The following is a 12500-nucleotide window of genomic DNA, read 5'->3' on the forward strand; positions in this document are numbered from 1 at the left end:
TGTCCACTCTATCTCTCTCCGTGGGGAACGACTTCGCTTGATCGCGAGATGACGTTCTCGTAGAAGTGGTGGTCACATCGTCCTTGTCGTTTTTTGGGTCACATCACACATCAGCAAACAACCATTTTTTATCAGTGGCAGCACAGCGAAGTAAAGCTAACGTTTTTCTTTCGTGATCAAAAGACAAAGAACAATTAAGGGGGAATGTTAATCTAATGGACAACTCTTTTTACATTTCCTCCCCGCACAGTTATCTATGTGCCCGCGGCATGTTGGAGTGGGTACGTGATCCACGAACAAACTCGTGCTGTTTCTTACTTCGCTACTTCCCGCTTCGTTCGGAGAATGCAGTGAGAGTAGGTAGCAAGAAATCTTACGTACAAGGAACGTAACCGAAAGTGAATAGTTCCAGGATGTCTCACAAGGCACGAAACGTATATACGTATACACGGAGCGTGTTTCCGGAACTTCTCGCCCGCGTCTCCCTCCCGATGTTTTTAATTGTGCAATTGATTACCGTTTCATTTAGAATGAAAAACCCATCAACTTTTCCGTGACAGCCCGTTTGAAAGCGGAAAAAAGCTTCACTAACGTTTTGATGTCGTAAAAAAATTGCCATTTTTCGGTGAGTTCGGGGGCAGATTTTAATTAATAGGAAATATTTGTTGATATTCCTTTTGTTACAGTTTGAGCCGTCAAAAGGATGTTTGTCGTCATTGATCTCTTCTTGGAACGTATACTACACTAATCAAACAAACTCTGAGCCTGAACCAATACAACTATGCTAACCTCTTTAAAAGACACAAAATATCCACAATAAAATATTACAGAAGTGTAAACCCAATCATTCCAGCCGGTTGTATTCTTACAGCTACCTTACAATTCAATTCGACGTCAAATTGCCTTCATCGACCCTTTCTCGCACTCTTAGCGTGTGAACCAAAACCCTAAATAGGCGCCTGCTCTCGCAGACTAGTACACATATCAGCATAAAAGTCCATTAGACATATTTTCTACAGCTGTCCAGTTTCTTTTTCTCAATATACAAAGATTTATGGTGCCTTGAACTCTGCAGAAAAACGTCTAAGTCAGAAATTCAGTTCCTAACCTCTCAGTTTTTTTTCATATTTAAATTTAATAACAGAAGCGTTAACTTCTGACCTGTTTCTCAAATCTTTTTTAGTTACTGTTCCAGGAACAAATAATTCATCTACGAAGAGCTAAAAGAAAACATATAAAGCGCGCCCATCTGGTATAAAATATGTGTCACGGGAGTTCGTCTTTCAAGTAGCCGGGACTGAAGTGGACGGTAACTGTCTGATTATTCGACGATCTATCCATTCGACGAACTACAGTATAGCCTGTCCAAGTCAAAACGATCAATGCGATTCGAAATGGAATGCTTCACTCTTTTTTTCCGCTAAAGCTAGACCCTTTTTCACCTTTTGGACATGATACTTGCATCAGGAATTGAACCAATTGCTGGCGACTGTATTTTTGGACCATCGTTTGGGCTTCGCCCACGTTAACGTTTTATAAATTATTTTTGAATGGGCTAAAATAGAGTGTGAGGTGTGTACTTTAGATGCAATAGACTTAAGGTGAAAATACTCCCACGAGTTTCACTGTTTACCGCGATCAGCAGGTGCAGTGACAAAAAATGTTTTTCCAAGAATATTCCGTGCATTTAAATATTCAGACATGATATTGACTGGCTAACGTTTGACCACTACAGGATGACCGATCACTACAGGATGTGTCTCATTTACACTATAAGGAAGAACAGATAAGCTGTAATTCACCTCTCGGCGACAACCGTTGCATATATTTTGCTAGAGATGGCCTTGGGGTAAGATTCCGGAATTATGTCAAGCCTTGAGACAATTAAGTGATCCAATATCGACAGCCACTCCGCAAATGAACAATCTCCTTTCTTTAAAAGAAAGACTGTTATCTTCAAGGGCATTGGGTCAAAGTAACTATTGCAATTAAATTGATTTTGGTTACGATAAAAGGAAAGCCGCATCGACATTTTTGTCGTTTTTCCAGCCATGTCAAAGGCTGTCAGAAGTTCTTGAAGAACGTTCTAGAAAGTAATGACCACAACTCTGTTAGCGCCTGCATGAAATTTCCGCCTGCGATCTCATTCATCTCATTACCTTAAAGTTTACAATCATACAGACTTTGAACGGAATGCGAATAAATCGTGAGTGCTTTTCTCGATTCACCGGATGCTCAGGTACAAGGCTCACAGTACATTTTTTAGTGCAAGCGGCAGTTCCAGAGGAAGGCTTTTTCTCAATGTGCTCTTTATCCGGACTGTTGATAATAATCTAGTGTTTTCCTTGTATGTATTCAGAATTGGATCCACTAAAAACAAAGTTTAATGCTGGGTTCAAGATTCTCTCGAACACTAAAATTAGGGATGACAAACGAAGAGCTTTGACACCAAAGGGCCAGAGTGAAATTATTTGATAAATACTAAGAGCTTTGCCAAGATTACACGCCGGATGTAAATTCGTCAATCCAACGAATTCTCCAATTATGTTTTTCGATCTCACCAGGGCTTATCACCACATCTCCGTCATTTTTAAGTTTATAGAGCCTCCGGCGCCGCGTGGTCTGCAAATATAATTTTTTTTGTTGAATCAGTGGTTAAGACTGTATGTCTGAATACGAGTGATTCTGAAGATATTTTGACACAGAATGTCATTCTATCTTGCTTTTTAAACGGAAGAAAACGCTTGACAAACAAATTTCAAATATTTGACTTCTACTACTTTGGGTAGGCCAAGTTCATGGCTGTTTTATTTTACGTTTTCAATGAAGAGCGTTACTTAATTTAAGGTGATGAAAAGACACACCCTACATTCTTTAGTGAGGTAAGCTATTGTAGGTGCAGCCGCGTCGATAGCATCTCGAAGCTAATCATCTGTGCTTGGAGGATCTTTTTCGACGAAAAGAGCTATTTTTCTCTATCTTAACGATCACAAAATAAAATTATTTTACAAGATGGAGTGTGTGATAGCTTTTGCGCCAAATTGTAGGAAACGTGAAATTCTGAGACTAAACCTGATTCCCATGTAGATTATCCTTCCTTGCGACCGCAGAAATTCAATTCATTTAGAACGAAAAACGTTGCTTTTATTACCATGGTTCATATCGTATTTTATGAAAAAAATAATAATAAACCAAAGACTTGCATAAACATTGCAGAAAGCATGAGTCTTACTCATTAAAGCATTTTTTTTTATCTTTTCTATCAAAGAATGCAACATTCTTCACTTGGATAGGAATTCTGTGTTTTTGTTTTATCCTCCAAAATGCATTTGAAACAAGTGAACTTATTTTAATTTCTCTTAATCTGATACAAATAAAAGTCAAAGTTACGTGTCTTTTTTAAATAACTTTCGAGAGCAAAATCTGCGCCTATAGAAAATTCAATCTTGCGGGGGTTCTTATTATAAATCTGGAATCTTCAATTAAGAGTATAAACCTTAGTATTCTGGAAAGAAATTACTTGTTCCAACAAACTTATTTGCTTCTTAATATCCTTTTTTTCTGTCAAAACAGAAAGTCGTTTCCGCGAGGGAATTTGACTTCAAACAACGGGAGAGCAACCATCAATTGCTCCCGCATCAAAGTAATGTTGTACTGAAAAAAATCTTCTATTTTACAAGCATTGATAGTTTTCCGAGATTAGCATTTAAAGTTCTTTGTTGAACTTTTTATTTCATTTAAAAAACAATGTGAGAAATAATACGGCACTGAAATGAGGGAATGGAAAAGGGAGGACCATGCAATACAATGGAAAGTAGTTTTCTTTTTGTCTTTTGCATGTAATCGTGGTCGTTAATGGAGAAATCGCCAAAAGAGGAACCGAATTAGACAATGAGAAGTGACTCACAGCTGCGAGCGTTACTTCATCAGCGAAAGGATAAAAACATTAAAAATTGTAAACATCGTCCTGATTTAAAAGTCAAATTACTCTGGGGAAAGCTCGCACTCCGCGAATTGGGTTTCTTTTTTTGTTGCTATAACAGGCTTCAGATCATCCCACAGAGTGCTGGTGGAAGCCATTTTCCAGAATGATGTTCTCAAGGCTTCTCTTTAAAATTTTCGCTCTTCTGTTTCTTCCGGGGGTTTCAGCAAACGTGAATGAGTTCCCGGTAAGAATATGTTCATATTATAAAACGTTTACCTAAGAAAAAAACTAATCAATTTTCGTCTATATACTTCGGGCAATTTTGAGTTAAACTTATCTCACGTTGTTCTGTTTTTAGAATCTGCACAATCTGCTTACACCCAATGAGAAAGAAAGGATTTTTGGCGCCCCGTTTCTTAGAGGTGGTACGTAACCGCTCAAATTCATTGCCTTTTACATTTTTTTCTTTTTGCTGGGTTACAAAGGGAGGAGTCGGAATTTGAATTGCAATATAGAAAAGAGATTACACGAGGAGTAACAACCTCGGACAAAATTGTTGAAACACCTTGCAATGCCTTGTTCCCCAACAATATTGTTTTGCCAAATGGGCTCAGAAACTCGCGCGCGAACAACACTGTGAGGGGAGGGTAAGACGCCGAAGCTTAGATCTGTATATTCGAGTATAGGGTTCCATGGAATCTGTCACCGACTGTAGCTGGCTACATCATAATGACCAGAGGATTTTCATAGGGCTGGATTAAACATTTTTTCTAAGTTCGGGGACATAATTCTGGCTCTCTTTGTTCGCCCATCGAAATCGAATGCACACTTTTTTTCTATAACAAGGCGTTGTCCATGGAAACATTCAACCGGTCTTTCGTGAACTGCTACCAAAAGCCGATTCAAGTAATTTGGATATCGTTTTCTCTCTTCAAAGTTACGAAAGATGTGAATTAAACAGGACAATTGTTTTTAGTTGTCTTTATAATTTTCCTGTGAAAAAGACATTTTTCCATCCAAGCAAAAAATACACTCACTTAAATACACTCTGCTTTTCATTCAGCTTTTAAAAAATGTTTTTTCTCGAGAAAGGTTGGCCGGAAATTCGACTGAAATGATATTAGAAAAAAAGAACTAGACATGCAGCCGGATTTAATTCACGGTAATCGCGTGGTGAAACAAATTTTCCAATGCTCGAAAATGAGCCAAATTTTAAATTACCGCAAAGAAACAAAACAGATACGAAACTTTGTAATTGATATCGCTCTTTTATTTCTTTTTTCATTCGCAAATAGATTAGTTTGGCGAGCTCATAAGGCCACTGAATTTCATTTGCGATAATCACCGTGTGCTGAAATTTAATTGCAATTATACTCTCAATAGGTTCGTTTAGCGTGCGCAAAGCACATTTTTAAGTGTTCGGTAAATTCTTTAGCTAGAGCCAATAAAAAAAACGACCAGACCTATCATGAATGCAAAATAACTTGCATTGTTATATATTGTATCCAAACGTATTATAACAACAATAGGGAGATTTTGTATCCGGTTTACGCCAAACGGCAAACGTCGAGCTGAATTTTGCGTTTCGTCAAAAATGGAAAAAAAGAGATTGATATCAGCTTATTCTTCGACCCATTTCTCAAAGAAGCGAGACAAGTAACCGAAAGAGAATTTTCAATCTTTTACGAGAAACCGCAGCGATTGTTATGATCGCCGCGATTGCAGGAACAAAGTTCAGCTGTAGTAGTGATCACTGGGAAACCAATCACGAGCGATCGCAGCGACCACGACCGCTGAGATAGATTTCAGTTCTATCGGCAGCGATCGTAGCAATCGCAGCGATTACGTGGAAACCATTCTCCAGGTAGATCACAGCGATCGTAACGATCATAAACCAGCCTTTAGCAAACTATACTAGAGACACATTTCTCAAAAGTTTCTCTCTTGTATCGAGCAACTTTTATTAAATCAAACTTCAAAATCACTTTTGCTTTTTGTTACCTTGAAAACGTATTAAAAGACCAGTTTTTCAAAACAAGTGGGTAGCAGTTTCCCAAATGGCTTTTTGGGCTCGAAAAGTTATTGGCCTCCAGGGCAAAGTGACTCGAAACATGGTCAGCGCTATACATTGCTTAAGAGGAAGTTGTCATGATATTTTACGCTGGCTGGCGCTGACCAGGCCTCGATTAACACCCTATAGACTATTTTTGGTTTAGTTCCAGACTATCATGTGACGCATCCAGTTGAAGTTGACAAGGATGGCAAGTTTCTTAGTGATCTATCGAATGGCAATCATAGGAAACGTCGAGACCTGGAAAGTGCTATGGAAGAGCCGGTTTTCTATTATCTTTCGGCATTTGGTCAGAATTTGTACTTGAATGTTTCTATGAATGGAAAACTCCTTTCGCCAAACTTTGTTGTTGAAGTTCGTGGAAATCGAAAGTCGGAATTTCCCTCTGATGTTAAACATTGTCATTACACTGGTCATGCGCACTCAACAGAAGGACTGGAGGCAAAAGTGGCTTTAAGCAACTGCGATGGACTGGTAAGGAGAGTTAATGTAGAGAGATCTTTAAGTACCAGAAAAAAATTTATTCCATGGTATTTTGACATAAATTTAGAGTAAATTTAGGGTAAGGGGTAGCAAATGCAGTCAGTCCTATATCTATTCCACGGTGTTTAATATGACTCGTTGAATTGAATTCGTCGGGCGCAATACGTTACAGACTGGCAATTATTGGTTCTAAATTCATATTTAATTTTTAAAGGGATTCAACTTGAACTTATCCAGGGCCATGATGGTCAAACCCTTTTACGCTGCTAGCTCCATTTTAAAAGCCCTCTATTCGCCTTGCAGGTTTTTTTTTTTTTTTTTCTGCGAAATGTGAAAATCGATGGCACGAAATCGTGTAATAGAAAGAGTAATAGTAACTTTCTTTAAAGTTGACTCAAAAAACGTGGGGAATGTTTACTCAATGTCCCGAGCCAAAAGCTCTTGTTAAAAACCATTCTTGACGAATTTATTCATTAACAGCGTAAGATATTCTCAAAAAGTATATAAAAGTAAATGAGGGACTACACCTGAGTATCGAGTAATTCTAGTATTATAAAAAAAAACTTGTCCTGGAAGTACGGAAATATACACCAACAAAAATAATATGTTAATCATACTATTTGATTCTTTTCCCCAAGCGTGGCATAATTCTCACCGCAGATGATGCATTTGTCATAAATCCACTACCCGATCGTCTGAGACAAGACAATAACAACACTCGTGCGCATTTGATCCACAAGAGATCTGTCTCAGCTCTAGAGAATCTTGGGACTGCTCTCGGAGTGGAAAAACGATCTGAGAACTGGTGTGGAGTGGAAGGCAAGTGAAGTAATTATTTTGAGATTTTCTTAGCCGGGTTTGTGTAAAGACGCCGTTGAATGAGTTTTTAACAACTATTCTGCTGAACATTAATTATTGCATCTCACCATGTATGTGGTACTGATTTCGTTGTCTCGCAGAGCCGATTGGGTTTTGCAAGACTTCCTACCCCTTGGTATTGATGACAACTCCCCATATCCTTGCTGTCTGTCACTTACATGTACTCAGTTACCATAGTAGTCAGCGGATCTCGAACGTAACTTATAGTTGCCTACTGTGGCAAGGAAGGGACTGTGAGGATAGGCTGCAAATGAAGCTTTTTTTTTTTTGCAGACATGACGAATGGCTACAGTAAAAGAGAAGTATTTGACATGCCTACTTCGGTGAATTACAATCAAGAATATACCATAGAAACGCTTGTCGTCGCAGACAAGAAAATGGTTGATTTCCATGGAGTCGAAGAACTCAAGACTTATGTGCCAAGCCTTATCAACATCGTACGTAAAAAGCATCATAGCCTTTGTAGCATTAGTCGAATCAAGAGAAGGGCGCGCAGGGAGAGTGCCTGCTCTGAGAGAACACCTTTCGCGTCCTCTTCGTTGCATGAGCGCTGTTCTCAACGCCTGACACGTAGGCAAACATACTCTACTTTACTTTCTCGTGTTTTGTTCCCAAGGACCCTAAGTTATGGTTAGTAGGTTACCCTATTGATAGAAAGTTCACTCACTCATTCAGAGACAACTCCTTCGAACGCGTTCCACAAAAGGCCTGTCTGCCTTTCCGGTAAGAGGACGCTAGTTAAAGGGGCTAGGTCACGCTATTTTAGGTAATTTTGTTTAATTTTGTTAATTATGAGCTCTAAACGTCAAATTGGCAGAGCAAGAGTCTTTCATTTGCAAAATCACGGCCACATAACAACTGAGAATGATTTTCCAGCTTTGTAATGACATTTTGATATAGACTGATATAAATTTGAAAAAAGGTGGGCCGACGTTTTTCAAATTTACCCAAATTCAATCCATTTCAATCCTCTCCAGTTTTGTCCATCCATGTCCCTTCTTGGCTTCCCTGTGTTTTGTTAGAGTTCTTCTATAGTTTTGAACAGTTATTTTGATATTTTAGTTAATTCTATGACCATTCGATCAGTGCTGAAATTGCCTAAAATTGCGTGACCTAGCCCCTTTAACTAGCAAGAGAAGCATTCATAAGGAGGGTTATGACAAACAAACAGGATGTCAAGGGAGGGAGGGAGGGAAGACTAGTAAACAAAGTAGAGTTAAATTAATCATAATGGAAACCGGCGATTGATTTTAAAGAGACATAATATTTTAAAATAGGCATTAAATAAAATCAGGTTTGTTTTTCAGGTTCACAGTCTTTTAGGAGACAGTTCCATTGGAGCTAACATAAAGTACGTCCTGCACAAGTTGTTAATTCTAGAACACGATCAAGTAAGTATTTTTACCACAATTGCTTGTAATCCCGCAATATCATCGGCTAATTTGCCGTTGTCGATAAGACTCTAGACAACGCTGCTCGCGTCATGCTTGCGTCAATTTGTCACGCAATGTAATAGCCAATCAGGAACGCTCATTTTGGGAATCAAACCAATCACATTGCGAAAAAGTTATAGACAACGCTTGCTCATTCTTTGAGTTATTATTTTGGTCACGCTCTGAAATAAAAACTTTCTTTGGCGTTGAATATTGTGGTAAAAATCAAATCGACTGTGCATGAAACAGCTTTTATTCTTTAAATCATCTCAACTGCTAAGCAGCGACTGTTTGGTTTTCTTGATATAATGGGATGTTTAACGTCCCAAGGAGTTTGTTAGCAAGGCTTGTGAGACCTGGGACTATGTTTTATAGTCCTTAACCGAAAAGATGTTTTCGGATGTAATCGGCCTTTTGCAACAATAGGTCACGTGACTCCTAATTGGTGAACTTGAAGCTCGGGTTTTAAAAATTCAAGAAATGCAAAGACAGTGTTTGACTTAGCCAGAATACAAATTTTCAGAGAAATGCCACTCAAGGTAGAGATTTTATGATCATTTAAACACTCGAGAATCCATACTTTTGTTTACGAACAAAAAGTTTACAATACAATACATACTTAATTGACCGCTCCCCATAGGGGGCTTTTCAGGGCCAATGAAACTCAACGAAGCGATAGAACAGAACAACAACAACTGTTAAGAATACCAACTGGCCGGAGGCAAACCGGTTGGCTATTTACAAGTGCAGCTGGGAAGTTGAACCAGGGATCTCCGGATCTCAAGGCAAGCGCTCTAACCACTGGGCCACACTGCCTCCAAGCTTTTGCCCTCTAGTGGAAATTTCCGTAATTAAGCGCCAAAAACAGAGCTATTCCTATTCTTATCGAGGGTCAAATAAGCGAGAATAAATGTGCAAGGGTCGAAATTTTCAATGTCAATCCGCGGAGAAAAATTTCAAAGCGGTTCGAAAACTAAGGAAAATACAAGGATTTGTATGAAGAGCATTGAAGCATTGGTCAAAGCGTCGTATTCCCATACAAATCCTTACTAAAATTTCTTTCAACTGTAAAAACACCAGTTTAAACGATTTACTTACAAATATCGGCATGGTAGCATATTTTAAGCTGCTTTTTTTATTTCTGGAAAAATAACTTCATGTACTCAGCAAAATCATCATGTTTGTAAAAAAACGAGGTCGCGTGACCAATTGTTGCAAAAGGACTATGAAGCGTTTTCACTCACGTGACCAGCAGTCATAAACAAAAGAACGTATTTGCATAGGATTAGTTTGGTACACCAACATGGCCGCAGTGATGTCACGTGAAAACACTCCATAACCAAGGCGGCAATTTCTCCCCAGTTCTTTGAAAACCCCGAGTGTTGGTCAGGTCGGAGTCGAACTCACGATCTCTTGCACGCTTGTCCGATGCTCAGCAAACTCAGGCCCGATTCAGACGTCGCACTTCTGCTGCGTCGAACTCAATTGAATTGAGTTCGACTTAAGTTCGACAAAAGTTCGAAAGCTAATTCAGATGTCGAGTTTAATAGTTACGCATTTATTTCGGTTACAACTCTGGTTAATAAATATAGTTTAACTAGATTTTGATTTTATAGGAATTGTTTCATTATTTTCATGACCTTTTTCACACACAGTTATTAATAACTTTGTTACTGCGACTCGCGCTCGTATACAGAGCATACATTAACTCGTTCACTTTGTTTGATGGCAGGAAGGACTTGTTATAAGTTCTCATGCGGGTAACACCATGGATAGTTTCTGCGAATGGGCCAAAGGACAAAACCCAGTGGATGACAAAAATCCGGATCACTTTGACCATGCAGCACTAATTTCACGGTGATGATACATACTCGATAATTGGCCACTAAAAATACCGTAATATTCTTTGTTTGCCCTCCAAACGTTTGCAGACCATAGAAGGTTTTCACTCACGTGACTTGGCGGCCATATTGGTGTACAAAACAATACAAATTGTATGCGTGCAATATGCATAAAAATAGAGTTTGGTTCCCAAAGGAGAGAACGTCTACTGTTCTTGTACACCAACATGGCCGCTGTGACGTCACGTGAAAACGATCTATTGTGAGTCCCAAGAGAAAATAAAAACATGCTCGTGCAAAAATTTGGAGGGCAAACAAAGAGTATCATGGTATTTTTGATAGTGGCCAATTCTCAATTCTTTTCCTCAACTTTTTGGTTCAGAACATTCTGATCGCCTATTTTCAGTCTTACATGATTTTTGTAAAACAATTTTCAAAGGCACACGAAAGTGCTTTCGTGTAAAAATAAGTATTTTTAATGCTTTGCCGTTTGTTATCCACTCCAAAAACGCCAACGAAACCCAGGGCTTTTGCTTGAATGGCCAACTCGAAAGCGTATGTCTCTGTGGCCATCCTACACATCTCAAGTTGTATTTTAATAACCGTAATTTGCTTCACCTATCTGATTGTTCCATGAAACCTAACTTTCATAACTTTTTATCAACCCCCCTTTTTTTGTAAATAGTGTGGAATAAAATGAACCATGATCCATGAGACTTGTAAACAGGCGTGAACGGCCGAAACCTTAAGAAACGATGACGTCAGGAAAGAGAAACGGGCACCAGCTCGCACTTGTTTTCCCGCCTCTGCGCCGGGCTGCACGCAATAGATTTGGATTTTTGTCAGCGTGCCAGTTTTTGCGGGCCAAACGGGAAATGCCTGGGCTAAAAATGCATTTGCCGCCCCGATTCTGATTGGCTACAGAGATGTCAAACAACTTCGCTCGGCCAATGGGATCCTGAGGATACTTTTTCAACGCTAGAGTTGGCGCGAGTTTATACTGGATGAGTTTTCTTGCTTTTTTTCTCTCAATTTTTGCTCTTGTTTAGCTGATCGTATTGTAGCAACAACTTTCCATACCATAGTTTCATGCTACATATCTCTTAAACATTTTTTCCTTGTTAAATGAATTTGGAAGATTTGGCCGAGTGTACTGACAATAATTCCGCTCCGGCGCAAATGATGCTACTCGGGCCACAAATAAACTATATGCCCTCCAAAAGTCATGTGATTATCGTATTCTCATTGGCTCATTTCGATATTCTGGCCATCCTAACCACTTCGGATTTTGTTTAAAACTATTGTACTCTGTTGCAAGCCACGCTAGGGACTTTGAACAATGCAATAAATTCTAAAATACTAAACTTGACAACATAAGTCACACAATTCTCTCCAGAGCTACTCTCACGCGACTGATTCAACTTCACATCAATTTTTTAACACAACTCCTGTGCGCAAACCATTTGCTAGAGCGGTTTTCAATTGAGTGTCGAAAGTAATTAGTGAATTGCTTTGGCCTTGCATTGCTTCACTCAGTGATTGGTTCAAAGTTCTCGCGCCACTTTTTCAACTAATCAGAAGTGAAACCAAAACCAATCGTGGCTCTCGCGTGCACATTTTCCCGCGCTTTGTGTCGGCTACCTGTAATTACTTCGAGTTTTGATTGGTTTATTGGATTGTTTCCGTCCTTTTTGATTGGCCAAAGTTAGGACTTTGGTTTTAATTTTACGATACTCGATTGAAACTAAATAGCTCTATCTAAAAAACAAACTACCAATCTTATTGCAGATATGATTTTTGTCGGAACCTTGACAATCAGAAAGGACAGAGCTGTGAGAAAGTATTAGGTAAGAAAATGTTTTCTAAAG

At 39.0% G+C, this 12500-nt stretch overlaps 2 protein-coding genes across 4 annotated transcripts in view; both read left to right on the top strand.

The window, feature by feature from the left end:
* The window catches only part of LOC137993568 (A disintegrin and metalloproteinase with thrombospondin motifs 6-like), a 25469-nt gene extending 25012 nt beyond the window's left edge, over positions 1-457 (top strand). For both annotated transcript variants that reach the window (XM_068839506.1, XM_068839505.1), the window contains exon 24: positions 1-457. This exon is cut by the window's left edge and continues 1545 nt beyond it. The gene's annotated coding sequence lies outside the window, so the exon portion shown is untranslated.
* Positions 458-2101: 1644 nt separating this feature from the next.
* The window catches only part of LOC137993570 (A disintegrin and metalloproteinase with thrombospondin motifs 6-like), a 25486-nt gene continuing 15087 nt past the window's right edge, over positions 2102-12500 (top strand). The window contains exons 1-9 of one of the 2 annotated variants that reach the window (XM_068839507.1): positions 2102-2239; positions 4044-4169; positions 4284-4350; positions 6142-6470; positions 7118-7298; positions 7632-7795; positions 8666-8749; positions 10524-10648; positions 12421-12479. In XM_068839507.1, the coding sequence (XP_068695608.1) occupies positions 4089-4169; positions 4284-4350; positions 6142-6470; positions 7118-7298; positions 7632-7795; positions 8666-8749; positions 10524-10648; positions 12421-12479 (1090 nt within the window). In that variant the 5' untranslated portion in view covers positions 2102-2239; positions 4044-4088. Of the gene's footprint in view, positions 2240-3512; positions 3644-4043; positions 4170-4283; positions 4351-6141; positions 6471-7117; positions 7299-7631; positions 7796-8665; positions 8750-10523; positions 10649-12420; positions 12480-12500 lie in introns of those variants that run through there. The other variant, XM_068839508.1, reaches the window with a different exon arrangement.

The sequence above is a fragment of the Montipora foliosa genome, chromosome 2, assembly GCF_036669935.1.
Source record: "Montipora foliosa isolate CH-2021 chromosome 2, ASM3666993v2, whole genome shotgun sequence".
Taxonomy (NCBI): Eukaryota; Metazoa; Cnidaria; class Anthozoa; order Scleractinia; family Acroporidae; genus Montipora; species Montipora foliosa.